Source organism: Suncus etruscus, chromosome 15 (assembly GCF_024139225.1).
Source record: "Suncus etruscus isolate mSunEtr1 chromosome 15, mSunEtr1.pri.cur, whole genome shotgun sequence".
NCBI lineage: Eukaryota > Metazoa > Chordata > Mammalia > Eulipotyphla > Soricidae > Suncus > Suncus etruscus.
This window is the reverse complement of record NC_064862.1, coordinates 87742831-87761637: the sequence shown is the minus strand read 5'-3', so window position 1 is coordinate 87761637 and position 18807 is coordinate 87742831. Positions and strand designations below refer to the sequence as shown.

At 51.1% G+C, this 18807-nt stretch overlaps 1 protein-coding gene across 2 annotated transcripts in view; it reads left to right on the top strand.

The window, feature by feature from the left end:
• Positions 1–77: 77 nt before the first annotated feature.
• SAFB (scaffold attachment factor B) overlaps positions 78–18807 on the top strand; it is a 29272-nt gene continuing 10542 nt past the window's right edge. The window contains exons 1-8 of one of the 2 annotated variants that reach the window (XM_049788048.1): positions 78–260; positions 2408–2492; positions 10451–10515; positions 10628–10834; positions 14131–14190; positions 16593–16620; positions 17564–18083; positions 18513–18562. In XM_049788048.1, the coding sequence (XP_049644005.1) occupies positions 78–260; positions 2408–2492; positions 10451–10515; positions 10628–10834; positions 14131–14190; positions 16593–16620; positions 17564–18083; positions 18513–18562 (1198 nt within the window). Of the gene's footprint in view, positions 261–2407; positions 2493–10360; positions 10516–10627; positions 10835–14130; positions 14191–16592; positions 16621–17563; positions 18084–18512; positions 18563–18807 lie in introns of both variants that reach the window. The other variant, XM_049788049.1, reaches the window with a different exon arrangement.

Genomic DNA, 18807 nt, shown 5'->3' with positions numbered 1-18807 from the left:
GAGAGCCGAGCGCCGACGGGCCCGGGCGCGGTGTGCTGCGAGCGTGTGCGTGTGCGGGCGAGCCTGGGCGGCCTGGCATGGCGGAGACGCTCTCGGGCCTCGGCGACGCGGGCGCGGCGGCGGCGCTGAGCTCCGCGTCGTCCGACACCGGCACGCGGCGGCTCTGCGACCTGCGGGTGATCGACCTGCGGGCCGAGCTGCGGAAGCGCAACCTGGACTCGGGCGGCAACAAGAGCGTCCTCATGGAGCGCCTGCGGAAGGTGCGCCGGGCGCCGGACGGGGCGACCCCCCCCAGCCCGCAGGGGCCGAGGCCAAGGTCGCCGGGCGGGGTCCGGGACGGCGCAGACCGACGGACGCGGACGGGCTGATTGACAGATTGACAGATTGACAGGCGCGCTGGCGCCGGGCCTGGGGCGCCCCCAGTTGCTCCTGTCAAAGGGGATGCCCGCCCCCGCCCTCCTACGTCCCTTTCTTTTCCTTTCCCTTCCTCCCTCCTCCCCTTCTTCCCTCCCTCCTTGCCCGTCTTCCTCCTTCCCTCCCCACTCCCATCACATCTTCCTTTCCCCACCTGCCCCCCCCCCGACCCCTCTCTCTGGGCCCCTCTTCTTCTACCCACCCCTAACCCGACTCCCCTAAAGACTCGCGCTGCCTGTCACCCATCCCCGTCCCCCTCCCCTTCGCGGTGTCTCCTTCCCACCCGCTCCGGAGGCTGACTTGAGACGCAATTTGTCAGTTGTTTGCCTGGAAGAGGAAGTGGGAGGCTGCGGGGGGAGCCAGTTCTGGGGAGCCCCGCCCCTCCTCTCTCTCTCCCCCCCCCCCCCCGTCACCCCCCAACCCCGCAATCATAGGGACATTTGCTGAACTCTTGCCTGCACTTTGCCTCTCCTTTGAACTAACATAGCCTGCCTGGGTGGTTCCTCTTGGCTGCTGCTGTTTTCTTTCTCATCCTTGGCTGCAGGCCATTAGCAGGATGCCTCCCCTAGGGAGGGCGCTGTTCATTAGCACCGCACCCTCCTCCCCCCCCCCCCCCAGACGCAGGCAAAATGGGGCGCCTGTCACCAGGAGCTCTTCTGTACCCGTGATGTTCCTGCACCTTTTTTTTTTCTGTGCCCCAGGAAAAGGGGGGCATTGGGGTGCTGCTGGCCTCCAATGCGGGGCCCAACACCGGTATCTCCTGGTGCTCTGGCCTCAGCAAGTTTTGGTACGGCTTTAGGTAAAAGTAGAGCTTGCTGATTGACTTTGACAGCACAATAGACTTAAGGGAAATGTGGGCTGACAGGCAGCAGAGGAAAGGTGATTGGGAAGACCTAGATGGGCTGGCCAGCCCCCTCCCCAAGCCTCAGTTCTGCTTGTCAGAGCATCTCTGATCCTGTTCTGTGCTGAGCAGCTTGGGGGGTGGTGCTGGTAAGTGAATGACAGACTCTTGGGTGTGGGAGGTGAGGGTGGCTAAGAGCTTTATAAATCTGGGTCCTGTGGGCCGGTTCTGCCAGCAAGACTTTCAGAGTCGGCACCTGTGATCCTGGGAGAGAACAGACAGGCCCTGGGCAGAAAGTGTAAGTCCCTGGGACTTTGCTCCTGCTCCGTTCAGTGGGCGTGGACCTGGAATCTCAGGGTTCTCTTCCAAGTCAGCTGTGATGGTGGTATCTTAAAGGACCCTGGGCACCTCCTCCCATGTCTCTGAGCACTGCTGGACTCTGCCATCACTAGGCCTGTCCCTGTTCTTTTTTTTTTTTTTTTTTTTTTGGTTTTTGGGCCACACCCGGTAACGCTCAGGGGTTACTCCTGGCTATGTGCTCAGAAGTTGCTCCTGGCTTGGGGGACCATATGGGACACCGGGGGATCGAACCGTGGTTCGTCCAAGGCTAGCGCAGGCAAGGCAGGCACCTTACCTTTAGCGCCACCGCCCGGCCCCATGTCCCTGTTCTAAGTCCCAAAATGAATGACAAGTTCAATAATTCACACAAAACCTTTAACATTTATCTATGGCCCACTTTGCCTGATTAATAGAATTCTCACAACAGCCTCCCCAACTGAGCCCTTGTTTTCAAGTATCAACAACCAATTCCAAGTCTTTATTTGGTTTTGGGTCATGACTGACTGTGCTCAGGGCTTACTCCTGGCTCTGTGCTCAGGCATACTCAGGAATTATTTCTGGTGATACTTGGGGAATCCTGGTGGGACAGACGGAGTTTGAGGCTCGAACCAAGGCTGGATACGTGCCAGGCAAATACCCTACCTGTTGTGCTGTCTTGTCTCTGGCCCCCTAACTCTTAGGACAGTTCAACTTGTGCAGATAGGAGCCAGTGAATGGATAGGGATGAGCTTCTTGCTGTGTATTTGGAAGCTTCTGGAAAAGGCAAGCCCTTGCTGACTTCGTTGCTGAACATGACGTTTCCTTCCTTTGCAGGCGATTGAAGATGAGGGAGGAAACCCGGATGAGATTGAGATTTCTTCTGAGGGAAGCAAGAAGGCGCTAAAGAGATCCAGCAAAGGTAGGGAGGGTCTTTCTGAACCGCTTCCCGCCTACCTCCCACCTCCCCCGCTTGCTGATGTGGCTCGATTGCTTGGCTGTGTTAAAGAAGGATGCGGGGGTTGAAACCGTAATACGTGGGAGGGTATTTGCTTTGTCCTTGGGTGACCTGGATTAGGTCCTGGCATCCCATATGGTCCTGGAGTACTCCGTAGGTGCAGGGACGGGAATAACTCCTCAGTATTGTCAGGTGTTGCCCCAAAACAGTTAAAGAGGGTCATGGTGGGCTGGTGCAGAGCACAGTGGGGAGGGTATTTGCCTTACATGCTGGTGACTTGGGCTCAATCCCTAGCACCCACTGTGGTCCTCTGAACCTGCCAGGAGTAAGTCCTTAACACTGCCAGGCATAGCCTTCCCCCCAAAAAAACAAGAATAATGAGCAGCAGCTCTGCTTTCACCTGGTGTCATTTTTAAAGAGAGTTACTGGCTGCAGATTGGAGCTGCCATGGTCCCCAGCACTCTCAGGAATTTCAGGGGCTGGCAAAGTGTTCTCCTGTAGCCTCCTCTCCCATCCTCTGAACCCCCAAGTACCTCCATATCAAAATTAAGTGGGGGCTGAGGCCAGCACCCAGGGATAGAGCACACAGTTTCATGTAGCCCAGAGTTGGCCTGGCACCTTACAGAATCTCCTCCCACATCAAACCCATGTTTTCCTATAACGTTGCTGGCCTCGCTGCCCGACCCGTCTCCCTTCCTGCTTGCTCCCTACTGCCACCCACCTTACCCTGGGCCTCAGCCAGGCACCTGGTTGAGCTTCCCTCTCTTTGGAGCTTGTGAGTCCTCCCACTCTTCTCCATCTGCTCCAGTTCCAGGCCCTTTTGTTGGGCCAGCTTCTGACCCACTGGAGCAGTGCCAAGTCCCCCTTAGCAGCTGGCCTCTCTTCTGTTCCCTGTGGCCTTTCGGGCGCCGTGTCATCTTGCCTCTCACTAGTGTTAAACTACTGTTTTAGAGAGACTGAAAACCAGGCTGGGGACAGTTGTGAAGCTTCTAAGGCCATAGAAGGTGCTAGTCAGGTCCTTTTCCTTCCTAAGGTTTTATAGATTTTTGTGTTTTGTGGGGAGGCCCACCCAGTGATGCTCAGGGATTACTTCTGGCTCTGCTCTCAGGGTTCACTCCTGGTGGTGATCAGGAAACCATATGGGGGTGCCGCAGATTGAACGTGGGTCAAAAGTTTTTGTTGTCTTGTTTTGATAGAGATGTGCATTAAAAAAATGCAGCACTTATTTGATGTTGGGGTGTTAGTTAGTGCCTGTAAGATTTTCCCTTCCCCATCCAGCGGTTGGGCTTTTCCATTGGTGCCCCTGTTCCCTTGTGAAGAGAGAGAGAGGTCTGCTTGTGCTGCAGGCCGACGTTCACTGCCAGGCTGGCTGTGTTGGCACTCTTGTTGGCCTGCGCCTGCCTAGAATTAGTGTCAGAGAATGCCGGGGAGATAGCGCCTGTGCTGGAGGCCCCGCTTCTTGAGAACCGTGGTTCCCTGAGCAGCAGAATGCGAATCCTCCCTGAGTGCTAGTTACCTCAGGAATGAGACACTGAACTAGCAAGGTGAAAAGAGGCGGGCCTGGCTCAGGAGCAGCGCACCTGCCAAGCCCAGGCTCCCCCGCCATGGGCAGTAGCTGTTGGCATTATCACCCGATGATCATGCGTGGCTTCCCCACGTGGCAGTTATTTCCGAACCCGGAAAGCTCAGTCGACTCATCAGCCCTCTTTTCAGGTAGACAGGAAGTGTGTGGCCTTGCAAATAGCAACTTGGGCTTAAAGGAGTGTCTGTCTTTCAGGCCGGTGATGAAATTGGTGTTGAGGAAGGTTTTCTAAATGTGAGGAGAGCTGTCATTTCTTCTCCTAGGAAATAAGAAATGTGCTAGTTGGTTTCTTTGAGGTAGATTGAAGGGGGCATCATTTTCAGCAAAGACACTGGATATAGCAGGCAGAGTGATAGTACAGCAGGTATGGTGCTGGTATGGCCCACTGCTGACCTGGTGCAATCCCCAGCACCCACTATGGTCCCCCTGAGCCAGGTGTGGCCCCAAAACAAATTGAAAGAAAAATTCCAATTGGGATGGAAGTTTTGTAGCACAGATGAGAAAGGTTGCAGGGTTAAAGCTCTTACCTTATATGTGACCAGCCCCAGTGCAGGGACACCGCAGCTAGAAGGTTCCCTGATCCACCTAATATCCTGAACATAGTTAAGAGTGACATCTGAGTGCAGAATCAGGTGGCCCAACCCTACACCACCCCAAAATCTGAGATGAAATATAAACTGAGAAAACATAAGAAAATAGACCCTTCTGGGGCTGGAGCAGTGGCGTGAGTGGTAGGGTGTTTGCCTTGCACATGCTGACCTAGGACGGACCATGGTTCAAGCCCTGGCATCCCAAGGAGCATTTCTGAGCACATAGCCAGAATAACCCCTGAGCATCACCTGATGTGATCCCCCCAAAAATACAAAATAAATCCTTCAATGAAAGACTGACAGACGTGGGGCTGGTGAGATAGCACGGAGGTAAGGCGTTTGCCTTCCATGCAGAAGGACAGTGGTTCGAATCCCGGCATCCCATTTGGTTCCCCATTTGGTTCCCTGTGCCTGCCAGGGGCAATTTCTGAGCGTAGAGCCAGGAGTGACTCCTGAGCGCTGCCGGGTGTGACCCACAAAAACAAAAAAGACTGACAGACTTATGGGTTGGGTAGGTGGTTTGTGGTGCTAAGAGCACATCCTTTGTACACACAACCCCTGGAATTAATAGGTTGCCCTGAGGACTGTACTGCTGTGTATCACTACCACCCACACCCCCAAAAAAGGACCATAGATAAAACTGAGACATAGCAGACTGGTAGTACTCAAAGATCTCTTAAAATAAGTGGACAGTTAGCAATATTAAGATGCAATTCCCAAATCATATGGACTGTCTCCCAATAAGATCCTCTTGCGGTGGCAGAAGAAATGTGCCTGGAAATAAAAGAATCTTTGTGTTTTTTTTTTTTTTGCGTGCTCAAGAACCACTCCTTGTAGGCTTGGGGAATTACATGGGGTCCTGGGGATCAAACCTGGGTCAGCTATGTACAAAGGAAGTAGTCTTGCCTACTTAGGCCCCAAGAGAATCATTTTGCCTATTTCACTGTCAACTGAAGCAGCATATCTTCCTGCTTGCCTTGTAGGCATGGTGGGTAGTTTCCTGGGTGGGAAGTTAGTGATGCCTCTTTGGAGAACTAAGGACTTGTGCCCTGTGGGATATAAAGATGGAGGTGGAAATTCCAGGGCCTGTTAAAAACTAAGAGAAGCAAGTTATAGAGACTGTGTCCAGTAGTCTCACTTCCCAAGCCAGCTTCTTTGCCCTTCTTAGCATGTCTGTATGGAAATCCCCTGACCCCGTAAATGCATCAGGACATTTAACTCCAACCAGCCTCCGCCTCTTTAAGAGGAGGGTGACCAGTGACCTTGTAGGTGGCTAACCTGGGATCAATCCCCTTTATCTCATATGGTCCCTTGAGTGCAGAACTAAGAGCTAAGCCCTGAGCACACAACTGATTATGCCACCCCACCCCCCACCCCCAAGAAAAAGTTGAGTGAGGAGGAGGCTGGGATTCTACTTTTCAGACTTAGGAAGGTGACTTAGAAGTGAAGGGAATTAGGGGCTGGAGGTATAGCACAGCAGTAGGGCATTTGCCTTGCATATGGCTGAGCCAGGAGTGATTTCTGAGCACATAACTACTAGTAACCCCTGAGTTCAGGTCACCAGGTTTGGCCCAAACCAAAAAAAAGTGAAGGAAATTATATGAATAATGTATTTGGGGGAGGAGCCCCCTAGCAGTACCTAAGGACACTGCAGTTTCATTGGGCTTCCTCTGATTCTAGGGGCTGTACTTGGTGACAGAAGGAAGTGTTAGGTATAAATTTGGGGCTGCCTGGCAGTGCTTGGAGGGGCGATATGCGATGCCAGGGATCAAGCTGGGTTAGCCACTTGGAGCAAGCGCCTTGTCACCTATACTATCCAGCCCCCAAGGCTGAAAATGTTATGGCCTTTTTTTTTTTTTTTTGTATGATTTTGTAATAAAAAACAAATTGGCCCTCCTGCGTACAGCAGGGTCGGGGAGGTGAATTCAGAGCAGCTGCAGAGCCAGGCTTAGAGGGAGGGAAAGAACGCAGAATCCCAGGGCCTGGTGCTGCCTGTTGTGTGGAGGGGTGGAAACTAGGGATTAAGGAATCCCTTCAGTTTTGAAACAGATGGTGGCAGGTGCTTTTTGCAAGTGTTCTTTCCCATTCCTATTAATTTGGGGTTTTTTAACCTTGTTTTTGGTTAACAAAAAAGAAGTCTCCTTGCCTAAGCTGAAGATGAAACATGGTTAAGATGATATTCGCAGGCCTAGGAGATGATGATGGCTCAGTGCTAGTACCGTGCCATGCAGCTCAGTCACCACCGCAGCCCCATAATCTGTGTGCTCCAGTAAGAGTGCAGCCCTCTTTGAAGACTTGCTCTGCCTCCTGATGCAGGAGGGAAGGAGAGGGAAAAAAAGACCCTGACCAGATACCTAATGCAGCGGTTAGGGCATTTGTCTTGTATACAGCCATCCCGGGTTTGATCCCAAGCACCCAACTGGGTCATCCAAGCCTGCAGAGCCAGGAATAAGTCCTAAGCAGTTAGCAATCAAGGGGGGGGGGCATGTCTTTTATTTTTCCCTTCGGTTTTTGGGTCACACCTGGCAGTGCTCAGGGGTTACTCCTGGCTCCATGCTCAGAAATCCTCCCTGGCAGGCATGGGGGACCATATGGGATGCCAGAATTGAACCACTGTCCTTCTGCATGCAAGGCAAACGCCTTACCTCATGCTATCTCTCTGGCCCCAAGGGGGCATGTTTTTAAGCTCTTAGAATAAAAAGCTAAAACTAAACATAGATGAGGGGAATTTAGAGACACGATGTCAGTTCTTGAACGTTACCTAAAAAGTGAAATTCTGAAGCTCCTGCTGCCGGTGTAGGAGCCCTGGGTCTGCTTCTCAGCTGCTAGCCATGAGTGTTGGACCCCAAACCCCACACTCCCCACCCACCTTCTTTGTTTTCTGTTTTTGGGTCACATTTGGTGGCGGTCTGGGCCTGATCCTGATCTCCTGACAGTGCTGGGGGTCCAGTCGGAGCTGACAGCTTGCAAGACAAGTGTCTGACACTATACCCCACACACACTCTTCCTGTGCAAGGTTTTTAGTGAAATGCTGGCCTAAAAAAAGTGTTTGAGCCCTTTATATACGTATATATATATTTTTTATATATATATGTGTGTGTATATGTATGTGTGTATATATATATTGGTTTTCCAGCCAAAACCTGGCTCTGTGCTCAGAAATCACTCCTGGTTTTGGGGGATCATATGGGACGCTGGGGATATGGTTCGTCCTGGGCAGCCACGTGCAAGGCAAACACCCTACGACTGTGCTATAAGCTCCGGCTCCATCAAGTCCTTTATTTTTTTTTGGGGCCACACCCATTTGACTCTCGGGTTACTCCTGGCTAAGCGTTCAGAAATCATTCCTGGCTTAGGGGGACCATATGGAACGCCAGGGGATCGAACCGTGGTCCGTCCTACGCTAGCGCTTGCAAGGCAGACGCCTTACCTCTAGCACCACCTTCCCAGTCCCGAGTCCTTTATTTTTGATTTTCTTTACTTAATCTTAATTATCTTCTTGAAGGGCCCAAAGTTTATCTTTTCCAATTAACTTGTTTCATTTCCTTTTTCTTTTTTCTTTTGGTTTTTGGGCCATACTCGGCAGCGCTCAGGGGACCATATAGAATGCCAGGATTCCAACCGCAATCTGTTCGTGATATGCTACTTGCAAGGCAAACACCCTACTCTGGTGCTATTTCGGCTCGTTTCATTTTCTTTTAGTTGATCTTTTTCATTTTTTTTTTCTTTTATTTTAGTTAATCTTTTTTTTTTTTTTTTTTTTTTTTTTTTTTGGTTTTTGGGCCACACCCTGTGACGCTCAGGGGTTACTCCTGGCTATGCGCTCAGAAGTTGCTCCTGGCTTCTTGGGGGACCATATGGGACGCCGGGGGATCGAACCGCGGTCCGTCCTAGGCTAGAGCAGGCAAGGCAGGCACCTTACCTCCAGCGCCACCGCCCGGCCCCCTATTTTAGTTAATCTTAAGACCATTTTGTTGTTGTTGTTTTTGGTTTTTGGGTCACACCCAGCTGCACTCAGGGGTTACTCCTGTCTCTACGCTCAGAAATTGCTCCTGGCAGGCTCAGGGGACCATATGGGATGCCAGGATTCGAACCACCGTCATTCTACATGCAAGGCAAATTCCCTACCTCCATGTTATCTCTTGGACCTCGATTGAGACCTTATTTTTAAAAGCACATAATACTGTGTAATTAAAGCTGGGGTAAGAATAGAAGTTCAAGCTTCATCTATGGGAAAGAAATAAAGAATGAAATCTTTCGTATAGAAAAAAAAAAGAATAGAAGTTCAGTGGAATAGAATAGGAATTATAGTTAATAATATCTGACATATGTATAAGACTGGTATTTCAAACGGGAGGGGGCAGAACAGCAAATGGTGCTGGGAAATCAGTTTTTTTATTAGTTATTTGGAAAATAATCTCATTGAGTACAAAGCGGAAAGATAAGTAACATTAAAAACAACAGTTGGGGGGCCAGAGAGATAGCATGGAGGTAAGGCGTTTGCCTTCTATGCAGAAGGACGGTGGTTCGAATCCCGGCATCCCATATGATCCCCCGAGCCTGCCAGGAGCGATTTCTGAGCTTAGAGCCAGGAGTAACACCTGAGCGCTGCCGGGTATGACCCAAAACCAAAACCAAAACAAAACAAAACAAAAAAACAGTTGGAGGACCCGGAGAGATAGCATTGAGGTGTAGGGCATTTGCCTTGCATGCAGAGGGACAGTGGTTTGAACCCCGGCATCCCATATGGTCCCCCAAACCTGCCAGGAGCGATTTCTAAGGTAGAGCCAGGAGGAACCCCTGAGCGCTGCCGTGTGTGGCCCCAAATAAAGAAACCAAAAAAAAAGAAAAACAGTTGGAGGGGTCATAGTGATAATGTAGTCGGTGGGGTCTTACATGTAGTCAGCCTGATTCTCCAGAAACTGCAGTATATATATATATAGTCCCCCGAGCCTGCCACGAGGGATCTCTTGAGTGCAGAACCTGGTAGGAGCAGGCTCTGAGTACTACTAAGTGTCATTTCAACCACCCCCCAAAAGTTAAAGGTAAATAGGTATTTTAATATGGAAAAGAGCTTTTAAATAAAAGAAAAAATCCTTTGGGCAAACAAAGCTGCTGAAGGGCTGGGAGAGGAGGACTCCTGAGTCAAACTCCTGGTTTGATCCCTGGCACTGAGTGTGTTACTGTTACCTGGAGTACCATGGGGTGTGGCCCCAAACAAAACAGAACAAAGCAAAAAGGCTGATTTGGTTGTGTCAAAGTGAAGTTTGCCTCAACTCACAAGCCATAGATTGGTTATGAACTCAGAAGTACTTAGTGGCTTAGAAAGTGAGGGGCACACAGTGCTTTCAAGTGGGAAAAACCCAAAGGAGAAAGTGTTGCAGGTGAATAACAAACTTAGCAGATCAATTCAAATCCCTCCACATATTGATCGTTTGTTCCCTTGTTTTGGGTCCACACCTGGCAGTGCTCAGGGCTGACTGAGATCACTCCTAGAGGAGCTTGGGGGGTACCATACGGGGTGCTGAGGATTGAACCTGGGTCGGCCCAGAGCTTCCACTTCTCTGGACCCTGTTTCCGAATTCTCCAGCTTCACTGCAGCTTGTGAGATCGATGCTCTCCTGCGTGGGGGTGGGTTTCATCGCGGGGTTCCATGTCAGCTTCCACAGTGTCGAAGGCTTACAGAAGTGAAGGTGGCCGCTTCTGGAACACACATGTCATTGACCTGTTGACTCCAATGATCTCTTCAGGGCGGAAACTGGAAGAAGAGGGTGTGGAAGACAACGGGCTGGAGGAAAATTCTGGAGATGGCCAGGTACGCAGTACCTGGTGGGTGAGCCCAGGGGCCCGCAGCACCTTGTTGGTGAGCCTGCGGGCCTGAGGGACTGACGTTGGGCGCTGATGATGGGATTTTTGTCTGGGCTCAGGAGGATGTGGAAACCAGTCTGGAGAACTTGCAGGACATCGACATGATGGACATCAGCGTCCTGGACGAGGCAGAGATCGACAACGGCAGCGTGGCCGACTGTGTGGAGGACGATGACGCTGATGGCCTCCCCGAGTCCCTATGTGACAGTCGGGACCTGGCGGAGGGAGACCTGCGGGAGCTTCCAGAGCAGCTACAAGAGCATGGCGTAGGTAGCGCTGCAGGGCTCAGGGACCAACTGCCAGCTTGGTACGGCATAGGTGCTGGTGAAAACCAGCTACATTTACAGTGGGAACTGCCAGGGCATAGTAAGCAGATGGTCAGGACTTTAGATCCCTGGTGTCCAACAATCACTGGTTCCAGATCTGGCGTCTCGGCCTACCAGTGAGTTTGTCCTCAGCAGCCAGGGGTGAGTGCATGTAACCTGGGGAACAGGATTTTAGGGAGTCAGCGAGTAGGTGGGGTCTGATGCTGGCAGGCCTGCTCCAGGGTGCTCTTCCAGACCTTTCAGTTACTGGATGCTGGTTGATGATATGGCCATTGCCTCGAAAATACTGAAATGGGGTTGGGGACCTAGGGGGAGTGGTGGGTCTTCTGAGGTAGGGAGGCAGTGTATTCCTGAAGCAGAAACGAGAACACTGCTGTCAACCATTTCTTTTTTTTTTTTTTTTTTTTTGGTTTTTTTTTTTTTTGGGCCACACCCGGTGACGCTCAGGGGTTACTCCTGGCTATGCACTCAGAAGTCGCTCCTGGCTTGGGGGACCATATGGGATGCCGGGGGATCGAACCGCGGTCCGTCCTAGGCCAGCGCAGGCAAGGCAGGCACCTTACCTCCAGCGCCACCGCCCGGCCCCTGTCAACCATTTCTTAGTTAGAGACTGGCACAGAGGTTACAGCTTGGTGTTGGCCATTCAGATGTGACATATTTGCTGGAGAAGGCTGGACCCTGAAAACTAAACACCTCTTTGTGTACTATTACTCCGGTTCATGTTTTGTTTCTTTTTTTGTTTTGTCTTTGGTCATACCTGGCAGCACTCAACGGTTACTCCTGGCTCTATGCTCAGGCTTGGGAGACCAATTGGGATGCCAGGATTTGAACCACCTTCTGCATGCAAGGCATTTGCCTTACCTGCTATCTCTCCAGTCCCACGTTTTGTTTCTTTTAACTAGAAATTCGTCTATCTGGCCATTGCACTCCTAATGGTTAATTCTCTTCACAGCATTGATACCTAGAGATTCTTTTTGTTTTGGGGCCACACCCTGCAGCACTCAGGTTACTCCTGGCTCTGAGCTCAGAAATCGCTCCTCTCGGGCTCGGGAGACCAAATGGGATGCCAGGATTTGAACCACTTTCTGCATGCAAGGCATTTGCCTTACCTGCCATCTCTCCGGTCCCATGTTTTGTTTCTTTTAACTAGAAATTCGTCTATCTGGGCCCGGAGAGATATCACAGCGGCGTTTGCCTTGCAAGCAGCCGATCCAGGACCAAAGGTGGTTGGTTCGAATCCCGGTGTCCCATATGGTCCCAGTGCCTGCCAGGAGCTATTTCTGAGCAGGCAGCCAGGAGTAGCCCCTGAGCACTGCCGGGTGTGGCCCAACCCCCCCCCCCAAAAAAATAAAAAAAGAAATTCGTCTATCTGGCCCAATGCACTTGTAATGGTTAATTCTCTTCACAGCATTGATACCTAGAGATTCTTTTTGTTTGGGGGCCACACACTGCAGCACTCAGGGGTTACTCCTGGCTCTGAGCTCATCGTTCCTGGCAGTCTCAGGGGACCACCTGGGAATTGAACCTGTGTCTGTCCCAGATCCGCTGTGTGCAAGGCCTTAACTGCTGCTGTGCTATCACTCCAGCCCAGGGACCTAGAGCTTCTGTTGGCAAATCCTAGAGTCCATGGAAGGAAACTTCACCCCTTACTTAGCTCAGTGCCTTTGATATGTTTTATGGTTTTATTTCTGCGAAGGGAGTGCTTCGCAGGGGAACAGTTTGGAAATGAGAAGTTAGGAGGCCTCTGGTCTCTCTGGGAGTCGCTTTTTTTTCTGGTGCTGTGCACAGCTCTGATCTCTGGCAGTGTTTTAGGTTATTCCAGCTGTCCACTTCTGCCATTCTCAGATTCACCAGTAAAGTCAGTAATAGTGAAATGCTTGAGGTGGTGGGAACTTTGTTTTTGGTTTTTTTTGGTGGAAACTTTTTGAAAAGCCAAGAGCATATGGGCAGCGAGTGGGTGTTGAAATACATATTAATTATTGAATCCTTGATGGTTGTGGATGGTGATGGATGGATGATGAGGCCTTTCTCCGCCGGCCCGGGCCATGCACCTGCAACCCCTTCCAGCCGGCAGGTCTCAGGGTTCAGGGTTCAGGATAGCAGCGAGGAAATGATCCACAGCAGTCATGAAGTTTCAGGAGACATAGCTTTATTCAGGCCCTAGCCACCATGTGTGGCTCCTAAGCTTAAACCAGTGACGGCTAACCTTTTTGAGCCCGAGTGCCCAAACTACAATGCCCGGTTCTCCCAGTGGTCAATCTGGCCCTGTTGCCAGGTGAGCTGCAGAGCAGACACTGGCACACTCGCCTCCCGCTGCACAGCATATCTTAATTGCAGACCCCTTCCCTCATGCCACCGCTGGCACGCATGCCATAGGTTTGCCATCGAGGGCTTAAACCTTATAAGCAGGCTACTTCAGCCGCCCAGCATCTCAACCTGTTTCCTAATCTTCCATCCTACCAACCTCTCCTGCTTCTCACTGAATCTCTCCTCTTACACCCCTGAGGCAACTTTTTCTTAGACCCCTCCCAGATGTGGGCAGGTCTGACCAGGTAAAATTAGCATTTTGCCCTGGGAGGGGCTGACAAGTGGGAAGAGCGTTTGTTTTGCACAAGGCTGACCTGGGTTTGATCCTGGCTTCCCACAAGGGCCCAGCCAAGAGTAACCCCTGAGCCTGTGACCCAAAACAAACAAAAAGGAGGAGAGGGGAGGGCATAACAATTAGTCAGCTAACCTGGGCTGAGGGCCTGCCTTGAATAGAGCAGAGCCAGGGGTCTCTGGGAAAATCTTAGGGGCTCTCCAGGCCTCTGGAAGGTTCTCAGAGATGCTCTCCTGGGCCCTTAGCTTCAGGCTAAAGCATGTCCAGATCTGGGGACATTGCAGTGCCAGAAGAATGAGGAATCTGTCCTGTTCTTAGACTGTAGCTAGAAGAGGGACCTCAACGAGGTAGTTTCTATAGTTTGCTGCCGGGGCCTCCCCTGTTGAACAGACTTTGCTTTGGCTCAGCCCTCAAAGCCCTCACAGAGCCTCTGCTCGGGCCCTCCTGGTTTAGCTGTAGGCACTCCTTGATGTACTAAAGTGACTCTTCTTGGGGTGACCGGCTTATAGTTCGATGCTGGTGTGATCCCTACGCTTCGTCTAGAATTTTGTCATAAAGGAATTTTTCGTTTCCTTTCCATGGACATATATGCCATCACACTCCCTTCTTGTAATACTCTTCTCATTTCTGCCTTCAGATCGAGGACAGAGATTTACACAACTTAGACACTTCATCGTCTGATTTCACCATCTTACAGGTATGTTTGTCTCTATGACTTAGACTTAGACTACAGTTGCTGACATTCACCTAATGCCTCAAGGTGCGTCACTTTCTAGCAGCTTCGGAAGGAATTTGGCTTTCCATGTGCCCGAGTACACCATGTCCACAACCAGGGCTTTCTAGCCTGGTGCCTCCCGTGGCCTCCCAGCACTGCTCTTGGCTTGGGGGAGGTTCTTGGTCACAGTTACTGGGACAAAAAGTCCTTTACAGGAGGATTGACTAGGGTGTCCCTGAGCAGCGATGTCAGGGCCCAGCCCAGGATGGGGGCAAGATCCTGAGGAGACTGGGAGAGGTGGTGCCTGAGGGCGCTCTGTTCAGTGAGAGCTGACTTCATGGTGCCTGTGTTCTCATGGCTTCTCATGGCTCTTTTGTTACCGTCTTAGATGAGAACCTATGAGATGTGGACTAACTTGCAGGTATGATTTGCCTAAATGTGGGTTTTAACTTTTAGTTTTTCTACTAGACTAAACTCTAGGAGTAAACTCATCTGGCTAGCTAATTCATCCTCTCTTCCTCTCTCTCTCTTTCTCCCCCTCTCCTTTTTTCTTTCTCCCCCTCCCTCCCTCCCTTCTTTGCGCGTGCTCGCTCTCTCTCTCTCTCTCTCTCTCTCTCACCCAGGGACAGTAGGTACAGGGGATCAAACTCAGAGCCTTGCACCTCAAGACATATGACCCAGGGTAGTTCATACTGTAGAAAGCTGCTATTTACTAGTTGTGGGTTTTCTTTACTGGGTGTTGCTGTTCCTAAGAGATGCTTGGGGTCTCAAGGGCCACACCTGGCAATTTTCAGGGGACCATCTGGTACTGGGTGGGGACTGGGCGTGGATCAAAGGCATGCTTGGTACAGAATGGACCACTGTGCCATCTCCTGGCTTTCTGTAGGGTGTAGGGTGGTGGCATTAGGTGCCTTGGCTGGAAGTGGGTCTGTAAACAGTGTCACTGGTTGTGACTTTCAGACCAGAGCTCCACTTGCTTCTGCCAGGCAGGCACAGGATTGTGTACTGATGAGCCCAAACCCAGCCTTGGCAGGGGCAAAACTTCAGGAAGCCTTAGTACTTGCTTCATCGGGGCCAGGATATGGTGCAGCTCTCGAGCGCTTCTCTTGCACATGAGAGGCCCTGGGTTTGATCCCAGCACTTACTGCATTGGGCAAAAAGGCTGATGTCTCAGAGATGACAAAAGCCACCACTGATGCTTGTCCCTTTCTCCAGTTCTTTCTGGGTCACAAATTCCTATGGTAAGATGGGTGGTATCCTGCCCCTCACGGACCCAGACAGGAGAGAGTAGTTTGCTTCACGGGGTAATTCTCTACAGAATGTCCCTTTGCTTTGTTCCCAGAGTCTCAGTTCTCGGTGTATGGGGTCTGCTTTTTGTGTTCTACTTAAAAGTGGTAACTTAAAAGTAAAGGAGAGTGGCCAGAGCAATACAGCACGGTGGGAGGGCATCTGCCTTGCTTGTGGCTGATGGGGTTAAATCTGACCCCTTCAGGAGTGATTCCTGAGTACAGAGCCAGGAGAAACTCCTGAGCATCACCAGGTAATGGGCCATTGCCCCCGCAAAAGAAGCCAGGAAGTGTCTGTGGTAAAGTGCATGCAAGAACATGAACTTTCCCGGTTCACTGAGAGACATCCGAGCGGGGCTTGTATGCCCCAGTCTTGTGGAGGGGCCTGCACCTGGCTGGCTCCACCTTGGCACTTGGTTCTGTGTATTTGGGAGTACATTTGCAGAGCACCCTATACCCGTCTCCTGGATCTGAATAGACCCTCTGCTAGGGTCCTTATAGAGACCAGGTCTCCACCATGGCCACTTCAGACCAGTCCTTTGGTTAGTGGGTGTTGCTGCACCCAGTGGGAGGCCATTTAGAGAACCACTGACCTGGAATGCTGGGGATATGGGCACATGACAGGGGGTAGGGGAGGCACAGTGTCCTGTGGGGAGAGGGAGATGGTGTAGGGGAGCCATTGCTAGGTGCTTTAGGCCTAGGGACACAGGCCATGACAGTGGAGTACCCAGTTGGGGCTGAGTTCAGTGTAGGTGTCGGGGAACAGCAGCGCTTCCTGCAGGGAGGCAGAGGGCTGTGCCACGCCAAGCCTCAGAAGGTCGGGTGGAGGGAGGACTGTGGCTCTGTTCTCTGCTCTCAGATTGGCGGAGACTGGCTGTGAAGGGAAGTAGTGATCCAGGCAGGCTTTTAAGCAGTTTTGTCGAAAGGGAGATCTGGGGTCGGACCAGAGTGAACACAGAAGCAGGGACAGAGTGGGTTCCACTTATACAGCGGGTCTCCCCCGGCAGAACTGTGAGTGCCCTGGCTTCTAGGATAGTCTGTTGAGGTCTTGTATAAGGTCTCCCGGGGGCACCGACTTACATCTGCTTTTTGTTGCAGGAAATTGAAGAGCCTTCCTTGGAGCCAGGTACTGTCCAATGAAAAACTTTATACCAGCGGGGGTGGCACCATTCTAGTTCCCCACCTTCTTTCAGTTGAATTCTTGGATTTCAGAGAGTTCCTTAGCGTAGTGTCCATAATGCTAAAGGTGTGCAGGCCAGAAGCTACCAGGATCATAGAGATTGGAAACCCAGCCATATCACCAGATCTGTGAAGGGGCGGCTCTCTTCTCATTATGCAAAATCACTCGGGGTGGTGAGGTGACCTCACCTCACACCTAAACCTGCGTAGCAAGAGATTCATATGAGCCTCTGGAGAGCCAGTGTCTCTCTGCAGCCCACGGAACAGATCTTGTGATATTGGGCATTAGCTTAACTTGGTGGTGTAGAACCCGAGCAGTGTAGGCCGGGTAGTGCAGGGAGCGGCGTGTTCAACCATTGAGACCACTGGATTCCTGAAGAGAAAAAAATGTCCTCATGAGAATTCCAAACCAATGCTAATTGCTTTCTGGACTCCAAAAATCTCAGCACGCAAAAGGAAGAGAGTTCTGATTGACATATCGAACTGGTCTGTTTAAAGAGAAAAAGCCAAAAAAAAAAAAAAAGAAAGAAAGAAAGTTGGAAATTGAGCTGTTCAGTGATTCGTTGACACATTCACTTCTAAGAGCCACATGGACTTTGGAAGCTCAAGGTGGAAGAGTCATGTGTAAACAACGACAGAACGAAGATGGTCAAGAATCAGCCAGAAGGTTTTGGGGGTTAAAGCTCTGGGATGCTTTTCCGTTCCGCGTAGCGGGGAGCGCAGGGAGCGTCCAGCGGGAGCGTGTCCACGGGTTTTCCAATCTCTGTGTAGCTAGCCGTTCTCTGGGTGGCAGGCAATGAGCGGGCAGCCGTGCCCGAGACGCACTTGTGATTGCTTGATTTTCCCTGGTCATTAAACCTTGTGCCATTCTATTCCTGTTAAATCCGTAGAAAATGAGAAAATACTCGGCATTTTGGGGGAAACTTGTAAATCTGAGCCAGTAAAAGAAGAAGGTTTCGAGCTGGAGCCGCCATTGGCGCAGGACACGAGTAGCATGGGGCCAGACAGAAAGCTGGCGGAGGAAGAGGACCTTTTTGGCAGCGGCCATCCGGAGGAGGGTGACTTAGATGTGGCCAGCGAGTCCCCGGCACACGCTCAGTGGAGCAAGGCAGACACCCTGTTAGCGGTAGTGAAAAGGGAGCCCGTGGAGACAGGCGAAGGCGGAGGCGACAGCCCGGACTGTGAGCCTGCGCTAGGGCTAGAGAAGCCAGTTGAGGCCCAGAGTAGTAAAGCCTCAGAGCCCGCGGAGGCCTCTAGCGAGGCGGCGGCAGAAGCGGCCCGGGAAGCCTCAAGCCCAGAGCCCAGAGATAGCAAAGAAGACGTGAAGAAGTTTGCTTTTGACGCTTGTAATGAAGGCCCTCCGGCTGCTAAAGAGTCCTCAGCCAGTGAGGGCGCTGAGCCGAACACGAGGTTTGTCTCTTCTCAGTTCTAGACCAAACGCTATCTCCTTTTCATGGGTCGGTTAATGACACGCATAAGCTGTTTGTTTTCGGCAAAATTGGCCCGCCAGCCTCGGGAGATTGTAGTTTTACTGCTAAGGAATGAATGTTTTATTTCTTTTATTTAAAACTGATTACGTGATCTTTTCTTTCTTTTCTCAACCTATCACGGTTGTTTTCATTAATTCTTCCTAATTATCTTTAGCCCAGCAGAATTAATTAACTCCTATGGGTCTGAAATCTTACAGTTAGGTCAGATTTCCATTGCCAGTTTATTGGGGTGTCATTTTTTGCCAAATTAAATTTCGGGTAGGTATGTACCTGCGGCACGCGGTTATCATTTTGAGTTCGTTTCCGTGCTGTTGCGTTCGTCCCAAGTGACATTGTCTCTTGTCTCTAGCTCTGTGGAAGATGACCCGGATGCGAAAAAGCCCTCCAAAGATGATAAGGGTATGTGCAAGCAGCATGACGGGGCTCCCACCCCATGTTCTCTGTTTCCCCTGTGTCTCAGACAGCCCCACTTTCTTTCCTCTGCTCTCTGCTTTTTGTGCTGTGAGTCAGGCCAACCTCAGAGTATGTGTGCGTGTGTGTTAAGAGATGGGCCGGGAGATCATACATGACCTTTGGCCACTTGTTTGCATACAGCCAGTTGGGCTTCTTTTCTCAAACACCACAGGGTTCCCGAGCACTAAATC